The sequence below is a fragment of the Aedes albopictus genome, chromosome 1 (assembly GCF_035046485.1).
Source record: "Aedes albopictus strain Foshan chromosome 1, AalbF5, whole genome shotgun sequence".
Lineage (NCBI taxonomy): Eukaryota > Metazoa > Arthropoda > Insecta > Diptera > Culicidae > Aedes > Aedes albopictus.
This window is the reverse complement of record NC_085136.1, coordinates 186,216,166-186,231,355: the sequence shown is the minus strand read 5'-3', so window position 1 is coordinate 186,231,355 and position 15,190 is coordinate 186,216,166. Positions and strand designations below refer to the sequence as shown.

Below are 15,190 nucleotides of genomic sequence, written 5' to 3'. Positions count from 1 at the left end.
TTTAACGGTCACCCTATCGATATTACAATTACCTATTACACACCCTATTATCGTTACTTGATACCAGTATACACGAACACAATTACTATTGGTTGCAAATTGCCTTACATACAAATAACGTACGTAAAACAAACGATTAAAAACAATAGCAACACAAAGACCTTTTCAACACTCGAGAAGAATAGTTTTGTAAGATAGCAAGTTTAAGAAAGGCTTTAACGAATTTCTATTAAGAAGAAACGCGTACTGCGGATGAGTGATTGCTGTTTTTGAAAGCAATGAACAACGCGCACTTTACGCATTAACATTATTCTAAAATTAACGAGTAAGAGCAACACATTTAAGCATATAATATGAGACACAAGAAGGAAAACAGTTTGTACGTTGATTTTTTTAGGATTTTTTTTTCTTTTTAACATTTAAAATTGGATTAGGGACAATAAAACTATAATACCAATTGCAATGGGCAAAACATACATTACCAACTTAGGGCGTTTCCTAGTAGAGTGTTTCTATAACAAAATACTCGGTTTAATAACTTGGCAAATTTACTACCAAAACAACATACAAAATCAAAAACAATGAAAGTTACTCTTGTTACAGTAGTAAAAGTAAGTACTAAACCACACAGAAAACTATATATAAGAATTTATATTGAAAACAATAACTGGCCTTAAACATATTTATTATATTTACACCAAATAATACTTGAATATTTAAAAAATGGAAAGGATGCGGTGTAGTTTTTTGTACATACACACAAAGCTCCTTGTGCGAGGCGGATTCTTGTGACTATGTGAAGCATATGATTCGATGGTCAACACCAGGTTTTTCAAGAACACCACGTACTTCCCGGAGGTTTAACAACAGACTCGGAAAACATCGACTTTATTAACATCGATCAAGTGTACTAACTCAATTTGGATGGCAGTTTATTTGAAATGTATTCTGATTTTTTCGTATAAGGAGAAATACAAAGTAAATAAACAAAAAAAAACAATTACAGATATTCAATAAGTAGTCGTTTATGAAAAATACTAAGCAAAACATTTTCATAGAAGCTTTAAGTAACCCCAACAACACAAGACATTAATAGTGAATTAAAACAATATACGTTGCTTTATGCGGTCTGTACTAGGGATTGAAATGAAGAAGACATTCAGATCGTACGAATCAACGTAAATCAGTATATCTTCTATTTTTTTGTTCTTGCATGCCACTTTGGCTGGGAGGTATTTTTATGATCATTTTTTTTTTCATCTTAATATACAACAATTACTTTTTATCAACATTTGAATTCAATATTCAACTTTTGTTGTTGCCCTGGAATATTGGTAACTAATGGAGTTACAGAATATACGTATATGACTGACAGTTTCATATATTCTACGTTCATGTATGTCCATGTACAGATCGCTGTAAAGCTGCTGTTGTAGTAGTACTAGGTATAACTGAATAGAGTAGTGATAAAAAGGAAATTATTAAAACAGAAAATAACACGTTATCGAAATCGTAGTGATATTTAGAGGTTATTAATATACAATTTGATATATACCGATGATAGGCTATCAAAAATGATAGAAACTAATACGCCTTCCAATATTCTATAAGCAGCTGAAATTTTTTGATATAGACTATAGAAGATTATTACCTGTCCTTCGAAACACAGTAGTTTTGAATAGTGTTGAAAAGGATTATTCCTTTTACATTTACATAAATATTACGCCCATAACTAAAATATACAATAACAGTATAAACTGGTGCAATAATTCATTTGCCAAAAAAGTCAATTACCGACTTTTCAACGAGGATGGTATAATCTCCGCAATCTTCACTATTGGCTTCCGGAAACAGTCATCTAAAGGTCTTATTTCAATTGACTATTTTCTCTTGTTTCTTAAACGAGTTGTAGCACAAATGAGATCCCACCCATAGTGATAATGCATATTTGGTTGGCGAATCCATGCATCTTCTGAATAATTCTGTCGGTTAAATAAGGAAAAAGTGCCTTTCAACTTCATTCTTGATTATGCACAAGATATTTCCTCGATTGTTTTTAATACAACCACTCAAGCGCTTAATGTCAAGCAGTTACACACCTGTACTATATTGAATACAGGATTTGCAATGAGTGTTGCAAACGCTCAAATAAATGCAATTTGTCTGCTTCATGTTGACAACCGTATTCCTAAAATTTTCTGTGTTGATTTTGTTTTGTAAAGCATCCACTCTTTTAAAGATTATTTTTCCATGTTCCTGATTCGATTTAGGTTTTTAAAGCACTGTACATTTTTCTCTATAAATCGCTCGTATTAGCTTCCACGATCTAGTCCTATAAAATACTGCACGTTTTATTTGTTTGGTGCTATCCAATAAACCTAATAATAAAGTTCATATTTTATGCATTTTATTCTGAATAAAAGATATCACATCCCCGTTAGCATTGGTGAACTCTAATATCGCGGATTTTCAAATTATAACAGATGTCTAAACATTGATGAGAAACCCAACACTCCCAAGTAGGGTATGTGTGCCATCAGTAATCTCACGCTCCCATATTCATCCTATTCGGAAACAAGCGATTACGGCACCGATTAATTCCGTTATTTTTGTTTTCATGGGTGCTCACTTTTAACAAAAAAAAAAACAAAAATAAGAAACAAAACAAACAGCGCTGCAATCCTTTGTTTTTCGCAGGATGAAAATGGGAGCCACATGCTTAATAAGGGAACCAATACAGTAGACGTTCGCTCGGTGCAAACGGTTTAACTGCAATGCTTTTTTACTGCAAGTCCGCTAAGTGCAACAATTTTGCAGTTATCGCACCCATCGCACCGCTATCCGTCAAAATCAAATGTCAACAGCGATGCGATGTTTTTCAGATGCACTTTTGTTGCAGTGCGATGTTTTCTGTATGCACATTGGGTGCATTTTGCAGCGACTGACAGTTCTTTGACGTCTGTCATTTGTTGCAGTTATCGAATTTCATTCGCTAAGTAAAACATGAACATGTTGCAGTTATCGAACGTCTACTGTACCCTACTCTTCGAAAGATATCTCGGTAACCAAAAATGTCCAATCGGAAGAAAATTAATTCGCGTTCTAGGATGTTGTAGCTTTCATTGGGAGTTTGCAGAACTCAAATCGGTTGACAGATGGGTGAGACACGTGCGTGACTTTTTTGTAACGCACTCACACACACAATTTATAAAGTCTTAGTCAAAAATCTCTCAAAAACTGTAAATTGTAGCACTCTCAAGTACTCTTCGAATGATATCTTGGTAACCAAAAGTCCAATAAAAAAATCAATAGCGAGGCTGCAACACGATCAATACGTCGGTTGCATGAATATTACACAGGACGATGTACACATAAGAACAAAAGATTTTACATCAAAACGATGTAATCGTACATAGTAATCGTGATTACATTGATTATTTAGTACATCGGAATGAGTTACATCGGGCGGGTTGCATTTATTTTTTGCTGTGTACTTAAATGACCAGCGACTTACAAAAACTTCCACCAAAACTTGTAACAACTTTTCAATTGAATATGTATCTTGTGAATTGGACAAGATATTTTAAAAGCATTTCTAGTGAAATCTTCTCAGTTCTGGCAGAGTTTCAAAACTGATAGAATGGAAAGTTGAAAAGTTCCTATTTATTTCTGATGAATATTTTTGAAGATATTTTGGAGAATTTTCCACGAATTTCTTAGAAAAACTGCGGGAATTTCAATACCTAGTTATTTATTAATTTTTATTTTTGTTTTAAATTTAGGGTTTGATTTAAGTTAACAGACTTACGACCTATTTGAATTGAACCCAACTACTGTTAAAATAAGATTTAGAGGAACTCCAGCAAGAATGTTATGCGGATAATTTTGAAAAGTTTTTGTCTATTTCTTAAAAAATAGTCGAGTTCCTAAGAGAATTGTTTTTTGAATTAGGGGTGTTATTTTGGTGAACTTCTGACAAAATCTATAAATTTTTCATAGAAATTATAGATTTTTTTTAAAAAATCTTTAAAATTCATGAGAAAATCTAAAAGCACAGAGAAACAGACGTCACACTCTCATTGCTTCCCATCGATCACATTTTTAACGGTTGATTCAAATATTCAGTAGTAGGTCGATCTACCACTCGCTGCGCTGGTACATATCGTTTTTGCTCCTGTTTGACGTTTGCTCACTACCGCCATCTAGTGGCGGCCCTGCCAAACGCAGTACGTTTAGCATTGGGCGATTACGTTTTTGTGACGATGTTTTTAATGAAATTTGTTCTAAAGCCTTCAGTACACGCTTTGCCAAGAGTGCAAATTTTTCCGCACGCATATTCCAGCAGGCCAACAGCGGTCGCAACATTGACAAAACATCGGAAATGTCAAGCGTTTGCTTTGCTGTTGGTTGATGCGTGCGGAAAAGTTTGCACACTTGGCAAAGCTTAAGGCTTAAGTGTTACATCTGTTTCTCTGTGCTAAAAGGTTCTATTTTTTTATTCGGCTTCAAAACCAACCAAGATTCCTACAAATTCTAGAAATTTCACAAAAAAATCAAAAAGAAGTCAGAAATTCTGTGAGGAACTCATCACAGATTATTGCTGAAATGTCCTAAAAGTTACTGCATATTATTCTCAATTTAGTTCAAAATCGGAGTTTTCGACTAGCAAAGTTGGATTTTTCTTCAAATCCGTGCGTCGGACCAAACATCGGAAGTGGTGCGCTGTATAGTAAACCTGGTCCGCTATACAGCGCATCACTTCCGATGTTAGTTCCGACGCACGGATTTAGAGAAAAATCCAACTTCGCTAGTCGAAAATTCAACTGCACGGAGAATAGAATTTTTGTTTAAAATGGCTCTATGCAGCGGTCGGAATTTTCGCTCATTCTCACGAAAATAGAATTCTCCCTCACGCCAATTTTCAGCGAAAATCTGGTTTGAGAAATCTCCCGCACAAAGAGCAGAGCGAAAACATTTTTTCACTCACTCCCAAAGGTGCGAGAATTTCGTTTGCCCTTTGTCGGCCGATTATGTTGTCTTTCCTTGACCCATATCTGGAGCAACATTTGAAAAGGGCTCAAGAGGTCTTGTGTCTTTTTTCGAAAACGCTCCGTAGGGCATAACAGCAGCCCGCCCACTCAAATGAACACCGTTATCCGAAAGATCGATGTTTGCTCTATCTGATAACGGTCTTAGTTTTTGTGAATAAGCTGATGGGGGCTCAGGAGCAACGTGTGAAGTCATTGTTTACCAATGCTTGTATGCCCTTTTCAAATGTTGCTCCAGATATGACGCCGACGATGATTGGTTTTATGCATTATATTTTCTACACCCTCTGTGTGGTTGGCGTGGTGGTGTGGATAGAGTGCGCGTGTCGCGTATGTTTTTAGTAATGTTCCAGGTTCGAATCCCGTCGCGGGCACAATTTTTGTTGATCTGCTTTGAAAAGATTTTCGTGAAAATTGGGTGAGAGAGAATTTAACAGAACGAAAAGAAATTATCTGCAGGTTGAAGCGATTTTCAGTTATCATGAATCGCTACTCTCGAAAGAAGTGCTGGAGGAGAAAAGTGTTCCTCAAGCAAAATAGTGAAAATAAGCTCTCCCGCCGCCGTGAAAATAGCCATATTTCGTATCGCTGAAACGAAAATTACGAACCCTGGCTCTAGGGGGCATCCATTAAGTACGACACGGTCCTAGGGGGGAGGGGAGGGGGTTTGTGAAAGTGTGACGAGCCATGTATTAGGTATAGAAAAAAACCGTACGAAGGGGGGTGGGGGGTCGAAAATTCCCAATTTTAGCGTGACGTACTTAATGGATGCTCCTCTAGAGAATTTCCATTGCTCCATGAAGTTTCATCAGAAGTTGGTTTCCGAATTTTGTCGAAAATACTGACCTCTCCAGAGAAACGCCAGGTGTTCGTTGACGTGATTCTTGAAGCTATATTTATTTGATTATTACGGGTATCTCAAAATTTTAATAATGATATGTACTTACAAATTCGTCTTCTCTAAAGTAAGAACGATCCAACAAGTCGCGACTACAATCGTGCCTGATTGTGGACTATAATACGGCCCTAATAACAAGTTCAATTGCGTTTAGTTAATTGTTTTATCGATGCAAGTTACAGGGGACTTACAATTAGTGTGGTGGGTCTGAATGAGCAGATCTAACGGCTCGCACAATTCGGCGTCGCCTACAACTCAACCGTGTCAACCTAACGATTTAGAAATACAATAGTATAACAGTCAACTGTAACTCATATATTATTATAAACTTACAACTAACTGCGATCAACTAATCCAAATCAGGGATCCAAAATAATTCACGGTTGTAATATTATCGCTTTCTAAATTCGGGAATGTTTGTAATTCTACTATGCTTTGGAGTGACTTGCAAAAAAGTAAGCTATATTACTCCGCTTGTCATTCGTTTGGCCTATAGCGAAAAACGTCACTGTGTAGTGTCAGTGTCGTTACCTACAGAATCCATTCGGTGTGTTTTGCGAGGCGGTATGCCTGTATCGTCAGTGCTGCCAGAGTCGGCAACATCCCCCGGCCCGTAACGCACTTCCGGTTCCGCTGTTGACTCTGCGTTACTCGTACTTCGAACTCTCAGCACCGCTATCTTAGATACTGGGCGTCGGAAAACTCCGCCGGAAGTCTGCACGGTTGCTTGACGTATACGACCGTCTCGACCAGGAATTACTGACAGAATACGGCCACGTGTCCAGCCATTACGCTGACTCTCGTTTACTAAGACCACTAGATCATTCACCTTCACATCCTCGGACTCATTGAACCATTTGGTTCGTCTGGCGATTGTCGGAAGGTACTCTCTCACCCAGCGCTTCCAAAACTGATCGACAAGTTGTTGGTTCATTGCCCAATTCGATCGCGTTACCTTTGCTGACTCCGCTAATGTTTTGGGGGGTTGTGTAACTCCACTGGAACTCTGCAGTATGAAGTGGTTCGGCGTTAGGGCTTCTTCTGCAAAGTCGTCTAGAGGAATGAACGTAAGTGGTCTTGAATTAACCACGGACTCTGCTTCAGCGACTATGGTGGCTAGAGTCTCGTCGTCTGGGTTTCGATTAGAGGATAGGGATCCTAGCGCCACCTTGACCGATCTTACGAGGCGTTCCCACGATCCCCCGAAGTGTGGTGCTGACGGCGGATTGAATATCCACTTGGTGTTCGTGTTAGTGAACGTCTCCTGCATCTCCTTATTAGTGGCTTCGATTTCCGCACGCAGCTCACGACTAGCTCCCTGAAAGTTAGTGCCGTTATCGGAGTAGATTTCTACGGGCGATCCACGACGTGCTACGAATCGTCGTACCGCCATTTTGCACGACTCCGTAGACAAAGAGTGGACGATTTCCAAGTGAATGGCCCTGATGGTCAGGCACGTGAAAAGCGCGATCCATCGTTTCACGTAGCTGCGACCGACTTTCACCTGCATTGGCCCGAAATAGTCAAGCCCTACGAAGGAGAACGGGCGGACAGCAACGGCCAGGCGTGCGTCTGGTAGAGGGGCCATTTTAGGTGTCGATGGTGTAACCTTGGCAATCCTGCACGCTTGACAGTTCTTTGCTACATGTCGTACCACTGTCCGTAGATTCGAAATATGGAACCGCTGACGAATCTCGTTGTGAACGGTTTCGTTGTTGGCATGCAAATACCGGCGATGATACCAGTTGATCAAGAGCAATGTCGCTGGATGATTACGAGGCAGAATCACTGGAAACTTGAAGTCGTAACCGACGAAAGAAGCTGCTCCGATACGACTGTCCATACGCATTACACCTTGTTCATCAAGGTACGGAGACAATTTGTAGACCGGGCTCGTCTTCTCGATTGCTTTCTTGGGGTTTACATTCTGTTGCCTCAGAACTGTTATCTCGTCCGGGTATGCAGTTGCCTGTGTGATGCACCATAGACTGATTTCTGCCTTCTGTAGCTCCTCCTTTGTCAAACACCCGGTGAATAAGGGTCGTTTCTTTTGTTGTTGACGGCAGTTTGCAAGGAAGCGATGTACGTAAGCTATTGACCTTAATAAACGCTCCCATTTCGAGAAGCGTTCCCAACGAATGATGTCCTTAGTGGTCGCTGCATGATGTATCAGACTCGGTCGCAGCTCCTCGGTTGTTTCTATTGGTCCCGATAGCTTTCTAACCGGCCATTTGTCTTCGGGCAGGTATAGAAATTCGGGCCCTTTGAACCAGCGGGACTCGACATCGGTACTCGGTCCTTTCCCCCATTTAGTGGCTTCGTCAGCCACATTATGCTTCGTAGGGACCCACCTCCATTCCTCAGCTTCCGTCTTGCTCAAAATTTCTCCAACGCGAAAGGCGACGAATTGGCGATATCGGCAGTGCTGCGACTGTATCCAAGCCAACGTTGCTAATGAATCAGTCCACAGAATTCGGCGTCGAATTGGGATCGTGTGGTACTCGCATACTGCTTTTGCCAGCCTGGCTCCTAGGAGAGCACCCATCAGCTCCAATCGTGGTACAGACAAAGCCTTCAAGGGCGCCACTTTAGCTTTCGCCATTATCAGTGTGCAGTAGGCCTCCCCCTTTATTACGGTACGAAAGTATGCAGTAGCTGCGTATGCCTCTTCACTGGCATCCGTGAAGATGTGTAGCTCGACCACACCGATGTCCGCTGCAGAGAATCCCGGAAAGTAGGCTCGCGGTAGTCTAATCTTGTTCACGTCGTCCAGTAGCTTGATCCACTTGCGCCAGCGCACTTGTGATGCATCGCTAACCACTTCATCCCAACTGACTTGGCTGCGCCAGGTATCTTGAATAATCATTCGCCCTTGAACGGTAATGTGCGATAAGATACCTTGGGAATCAAACAAACTCATCACACAGCGTAGAATTTGGCGTTTAGTGGGAGTAACCTCGTTCAAGTTCAGGTCGGCTGCGAAAGCTAAAAGATCTTCATTCGGCAGCCATAACAAGCCCAGGACTCGCTCCGTCTCACTCTCGGTGTTGACGTTGATGGCCTTCGGTTCCAATAGCTTTTGTTCGCCGACTCTATCCAGAAGCGCAGCAGAATTCGAGTGCCAATTGCGTATCTCGAATCCGCCACGAGCGTGCACCAGTTTCACCTCCATAGCTACCTTGATCGCTTCTTCCTCCGTGTCGAAGCTATCAAGGTAGTCATCTACGTAGTGTTTCTTGATTATGGCTGTTGCAGCTTGCGGGAACTCCGTCTCATGCTTCTTTGCATTGAGATTCTTGATGTACTGTGCTTGACTGGGCGAGCACGTTGCGCCAAAGCTTCCTACGTCCATTACAAATGTTTTGACTGGGCCAGATGGTTGTTCACGGTAGAGGAACCGCTGGCTATGTACGTCTTGAGGTCGGATCCTAAACTGGTGAAACATCTGTTTGAGATCACCGGAGACCGCTACCGAGTATTGTCGGAACCCGCACAGTACAGACGCAAGAGGTATTAGCATGTCTGGGCCTTTAAGAAGCATGGTATTCAGGGAAATACCTCCCACCTTCGCCGCCGCATCCCAGACAAGCCGGATTTTATTCGGCTTCTTCGGGTTTTTCACGACTCCTAGTGGCAGATACCACACCTTCTTTGGATCTGCCGACTCCAGCTCATGAGATGTTGCCTCATGGATGTAACCATTTTCTAAATACTCTTCGATCAGACGCTGTACACTAACTCGCAAATCGGGGTCCCTATTCAATCTCCGCTCGAAGCATTCAAGACGGCGTATCGCCATGGGGTAACTATTTGGTAGAACTACAGAGTCAGTTCGCCAAAGCAGCCCTGTTTCAAAGCCCACTGAGGTTCGTCTCGTCGTCTCCTTCAGCAACCGAGGAGCACGCTTGTCGTCGTCAGACTCAGGAGTTTGGTCAGCTGATACTCCTACATTTTCGAGGGAGAAATGTTGCTTAATCAGGTCGTGCAGCTGTTCATTCGTTTTGTGTTCGCCGTGGCATTCACAGATGTGGAAACTGAAGTTTGCTACCCTCTCACGGTCGACTGCGTATCCATATATGGTCCATCCTAGACGCGTCTTGGCTCCTATTGGGTCACCCAATTGACCCTCACGCAGCTTCAATGATGCTATAAGGCCGGCGTTGTTTGACCCGATCAAAATTCCTGGTACAACTGAGTCGTAGCTTCTGATTGGTAGTCCTCGTAAGTGTGTGTACTGACGTGACAGGTCCTCATATTTCAGCGATTGCATTGGGAGCTTCAAATTGCCAACAGTCCGGGTATCGATCAAAGCGTATTGTTCGTCTTTCCCTGCGCCCGAGATTTTCAGCGAGACTCGTTGGGAGTTTGGTACCTGGCGGTTCACATCACTGGTCCACGTTAAGCATAGAGGTAGAGATTCCCCATCGTTTATACCCAAGCGATCTGCAATCGACTGCTCCACTAGCGTCATGGACGATCCATCATCCAGGAAAGCGAACGTCTCCACCGATTTACCTTTCCAAGAAAGTTGTACTGGCAGGATCCGAAACAGCGTCGATTTCTCCGCAGTACGATGAGCGTTCACACCTTCCACAGAGCCTTTGCCTGGGTTCTTTGGCTGTGCTTCGGTGGGTTGTTGCAGTTTCTGGAACTGTGTATGAAGCAGCTGGTGATGCCGTTGCTGGCAGCCTTCGATGCCACACCACGCTTGTGACTTGCACGGACGACGCCCATGTTTCCCCAAGCATATCCGACACAAATGATGGTCTTGAACGGTCTTCCACCGGCTATCAGGCCCCCACTTCTTGAAGACGGCACAGTCCTTTACCTTGTGGCCAGCGCCATTGCACGCTAAACACAGGACCGTCGGAGTGGATTCCTCCTTGACTTCCTTCTTCGCTGGCTCAGGTACTGAATGCGCGTTAAGAAAGTTCTTCTCTTTCGCTGAACCCACCTTGGCTGGTCGCAGTTGTTTAGTGTCCGCAATCACCGTGACTTCTGAGGCCGCCGCAACCAATGTAGACATATAGGAGGCGAACGTGCGTAGGTCGACCGCAACAAACTGCCGTTTATACAATGCCCAATCCAAGCGCTGTTGAGCTGGGAGCTTCTCCACTAGTTCCTGTAGCAGCGTCGGGTTGCATAAGTGTGCCAGTTGCCCCGCCGCCTCCAAGTGGTCGCACAAGTTCTGAACGGCCATCCCAAAAGAGATCAAAGTATCCAATCGGTCTGCTCTTGGCGGGGGAACTTCGCGAATTTTATTCAACAGAGTCTGAATTATCAGTTCTGGACGCCCGAACAGCATGTAGAGTGTGTTCACGACTTGTGGTACACACGCTGGAAGCAGTAGACGACTTTTGACCACTTCCAACGCCCTTCCTTGTAACGCTTTTTGCAGTCTGGCTAAGTTTTCAAAGTCACTGTAGCCACACGCCGTTGTCGAGTTAACATAAGCGCTATAGAAGAGCGGCCAATCCTCAGGGTCGCCCCTGAAGGAAGGAAGGTCCTTGGGCATGACCTGTCTTGCCATCAATTGGTGTTGAGAGGGAGCCAGATGCTGTCCCACGGGATCGTAGAGCCTTGGCTGTGCTGGAGCGTTATTCAGTACGTTCGGAAATCCGCCCGCCGCTCCGACATTCGATGCAAGCCCCGGATGTGGTTGTTGTTGGAAATATTGTCCACTGCTCATCATCCTCCCATCCAATACCACACCTGGCCCGGATGCTGGGAACGCTACAGACTGTACCTCTGGAAATCTCTCATTGGGTAGCGAGCCAATGTAATTTAGAGACTGTCCAGTCGAGAGTGAGAATGTGTTACCTATCTGAGCAGCAGGACTAACTGAAATCCCTGGTTGAGTAAAGCCCACTGCTGGCATCACGGAACAAGCTGTCACTACATTCGTTGGATTGTTGACTCCCAATCCGGATAGATTCGGTACTCGGCTAACCAGTCCTCTGGGTGCAGTTGCTAGCCTTCCGAGGGAAGAGAATTCGGATTGTGCACCGCTGGGTAATTGTGGGGCTAGAGGAGCTGAGGAGATTGGAACGGGAGAGGGATACACTGAGTTACTCAGTTGTGACTGGATGAGAGGTGCTGAACTGGGTTGAAGTGAAGGAAACGTTGTTGTCGGAGCAACCGCCGACATGTCCGGCATTCCATGGATAGTTGATGATGAAGTCGGATCAAATACACTCAGATTCATTCCTGCGGTTGTCGGAACCGAACTGATGTCAAACGTAGGCAGGCTCGTCGCTGTCACCTCTGGCCTTCCAGCAGATTGGGCCATCGAGAGGTTCTTCATCTCGCCGACCATTTGCTGCATCCAGTTCTGCACCTTGCTGACACCTGTCGGCGCCGCTTCCAGCTGGCCACCCAAACTGTTTGCTAATCCGTCCTTCGTGGTGTCGATAATTCCCATCATTGCTTTATTTGCCAGTTTCTTCAACTCATGCCGCTTTCGCTCCATTTCCTGCCTGTGATTCTCTTCCATTTCTCGCTCCAGTAGATCTCTCTGCTCCTGGATCCACTGGAGGCTCGCCCGGGCCTGCTCGGTTAGAATTGAGTGTCTATCCGCCGAGGCGGGGACTATGGTTGGCAACGAAAGTCCGGGCGGGGCACTGCTCGCGGGTTGGCTAAGGGAGGACGGGATTGGTCCAATCGCTATACTACTCACCGGGGTACTCGTTTGTCCAGGCGGGTCGACTGGTGGCAGAATCGAACAATTCACACATACCCAGCTTCGATCCGCGACGGATTCGTTGACACCGGCGCACTGGTAGTGAAACCACTCCTCACACCGCGGGCAAAATACCATATTGTCCAGGTTGTTGGATTTACGGCATATTTTACAGTCATTCATGTCTGTTTCAGGCATCCTTCTGCCGAGATGCTAATAAGAATTTCTTCAAGCTTTGTTGGATCTTTCCTTCTCGATGACCTCTCCAGAGAAACGCCAGGTGTTCGTTGACGTGATTCTTGAAGCTATATTTATTTGATTATTACGGGTATCTCAAAATTTTAATAATGATATGTACTTACAAATTCGTCTTCTCTAAAGTAAGAACGATCCAACAAGTCGCGACTACAATCGTGCCTGATTGTGGACTATAATACGGCCCTAATAACAAGTTCAATTGCGTTTAGTTAATTGTTTTATCGATGCAAGTTACAGGGGACTTACAATTAGTGTGGTGGGTCTGAATGAGCAGATCTAACGGCTCGCACAATTCGGCGTCGCCTACAACTCAACCGTGTCAACCTAACGATTTAGAAATACAATAGTATAACAGTCAACTGTAACTCATATATTATTATAAACTTACAACTAACTGCGATCAACTAATCCAAATCAGGGATCCAAAATAATTCACGGTTGTAATATTATCGCTTTCTAAATTCGGGAATGTTTGTAATTCTACTATGCTTTGGAGTGACTTGCAAAAAAGTAAGCTATATTACTCCGCTTGTCATTCGTTTGGCCTATAGCGAAAAACGTCACTGTGTAGTGTCAGTGTCGTTACCTACAGAATCCATTCGGTGTGTTTTGCGAGGCGGTATGCCTGTATCGTCAGTGCTGCCAGAGTCGGCAACAGAGGTCACTACAAACAAACTTCCCTAGCAGTCGCGAGTTCTAACGTGATGTTGATAATTGTAATTGTAATTGTAATTGAATTTATTAATCATACGTGATTGATCATCAACTCCTCCAAAGACTACATTTCGCTAGAAATTCTTTTTAAAGCATTCTTAAAAACACTCCAGCGATTGCGCTATAAATTTTACTAAAAAATTCTCGATGATCTTAGCTTTAAATTCTTCCTCAAATTACTCTGTCTGGATTTTTGTTATGAATCGGTAGCATCGTTTTTATATGATCCCAATGATTTCCACAACTACTATAAGATTTTTTCTTCGATACAGAGCTTGCTGACGTTTATTCACCTTTCTCTTTCAAACATGCAGGCGGAATAGAATTTGTTGTCATCAGGAAAGGTTTCCCGATGAAAACAAATCCTATCCCGCCTGCATACTTGAAAGAGAGAGGTGAATAAACGTCAGTAAGCTCTATAGCATAAAAACAGAAAAAAAACATATCATCTGAAAAGGAGCTGTCCATTATTTACGTAGGGATTTTTTGCGATTTTTCGACACCCCCTCCCCCTTTTGTAAGATTTTTTGTATGAGAACCCAACAATTTTTGTATTGCGCGTAAGATTTCTAATCCAAATTTCTCATAGTCTACGATCAAGCTGATTTTATTTACGAAACTAAACACTAAAGTGATCAATTTGGACCCTACCAAACTGATAAAAAAGCACATCCTCATCGCAGCCTTATTCAGTCTAGGATCCGCCAGGATCCCAAATCGTCCACGCGTTCGTCCTTGGTGACGGTGAAGGAGCGGCGACCATGAAGTGTAATTCTATAGAAATACAAAAGGAATGTACGTAGTTTGAAAAGGTTCTAACAAGTGCACCACCGAGTGCACTACATACCTTCAAAAACAGCAAGCGACTCGGGCGACGCAGCACCACGTATGGAAGAGTTTTTTTTTTTTCAATATTCCGCAACCAAATGTGTGTCTTCTGAGCGCGCCATAGAGGTAATCACGATCAAATGTATGCGTGCCTTTTTTGTAGATGTAGTTGTGAAACTGCGAGGAAAATATTTGCACTCTTGCCCCGGACGTCAGTTTTATCATTATTTACCCGTTTTACCCAATTCGATTGTGTAATATTTGCATATACAATCTGAATAGCCTTTCAATCGGCGTGCACTTTTGTGTGAGGAAAAATTTGCGTTAGTGTTCGTGTGTTGAAATGTCACTTATCTCTATGTTCGATTCGGTTTGTTATGTTTGTGTTTGGGTTTTATGTTGACCGGGTTGCTTTCTATGTTGCCCCACTCTAAATATATTATAAGAAGAATGAATTATAATATTGTAACTTTTAATTTTCATTAGTTGCACTTAGAACGATTTTTGTCTCTCTCGTTCCTAATCTATGTGCTTTCTGCACTTAGATTCTATCAGTAAATTAATTTGAGTGTACGGATATTAATGAGCCATTTTACGAGACGTTTCGGATCAGCTGATCGCTCATTTCATGAATGAAAATTTGACAGGAGGTTGCGGCCCAAGCTCGTGAGTGTTAATATCAATATCAACACTGTTGTCATTTCGTAAAATAGACTATTATAGTGGGTGGATTGACGCATTTTTGCAGATAAATGAACCCCGTTT

At 42.8% G+C, this 15,190-nt stretch overlaps 1 protein-coding gene and 1 long non-coding RNA gene across 2 annotated transcripts in view; both read right to left on the bottom strand.

Annotated features, from left to right (window-relative positions):
- Positions 1 to 15,190, bottom strand: part of LOC134285377 (uncharacterized) — a 68,276-nt gene that overhangs the window by 28,170 nt on the left and 24,916 nt on the right. The window lies entirely within an intron of this gene.
- On the bottom strand, positions 6,976 to 13,556 carry LOC134285126 (uncharacterized). Its single transcript, XM_062845254.1, has 3 exons — positions 12,988 to 13,556; positions 7,130 to 12,930; positions 6,976 to 6,999 (listed from the first exon to the last, which is right to left on the bottom strand). The coding sequence occupies exons 2-3, from the start codon at positions 12,821 to 12,823 to the stop codon at positions 6,976 to 6,978; spliced, it is 5,718 nt and encodes a 1,905-aa protein (XP_062701238.1). The 5' UTR covers positions 12,824 to 12,930; positions 12,988 to 13,556.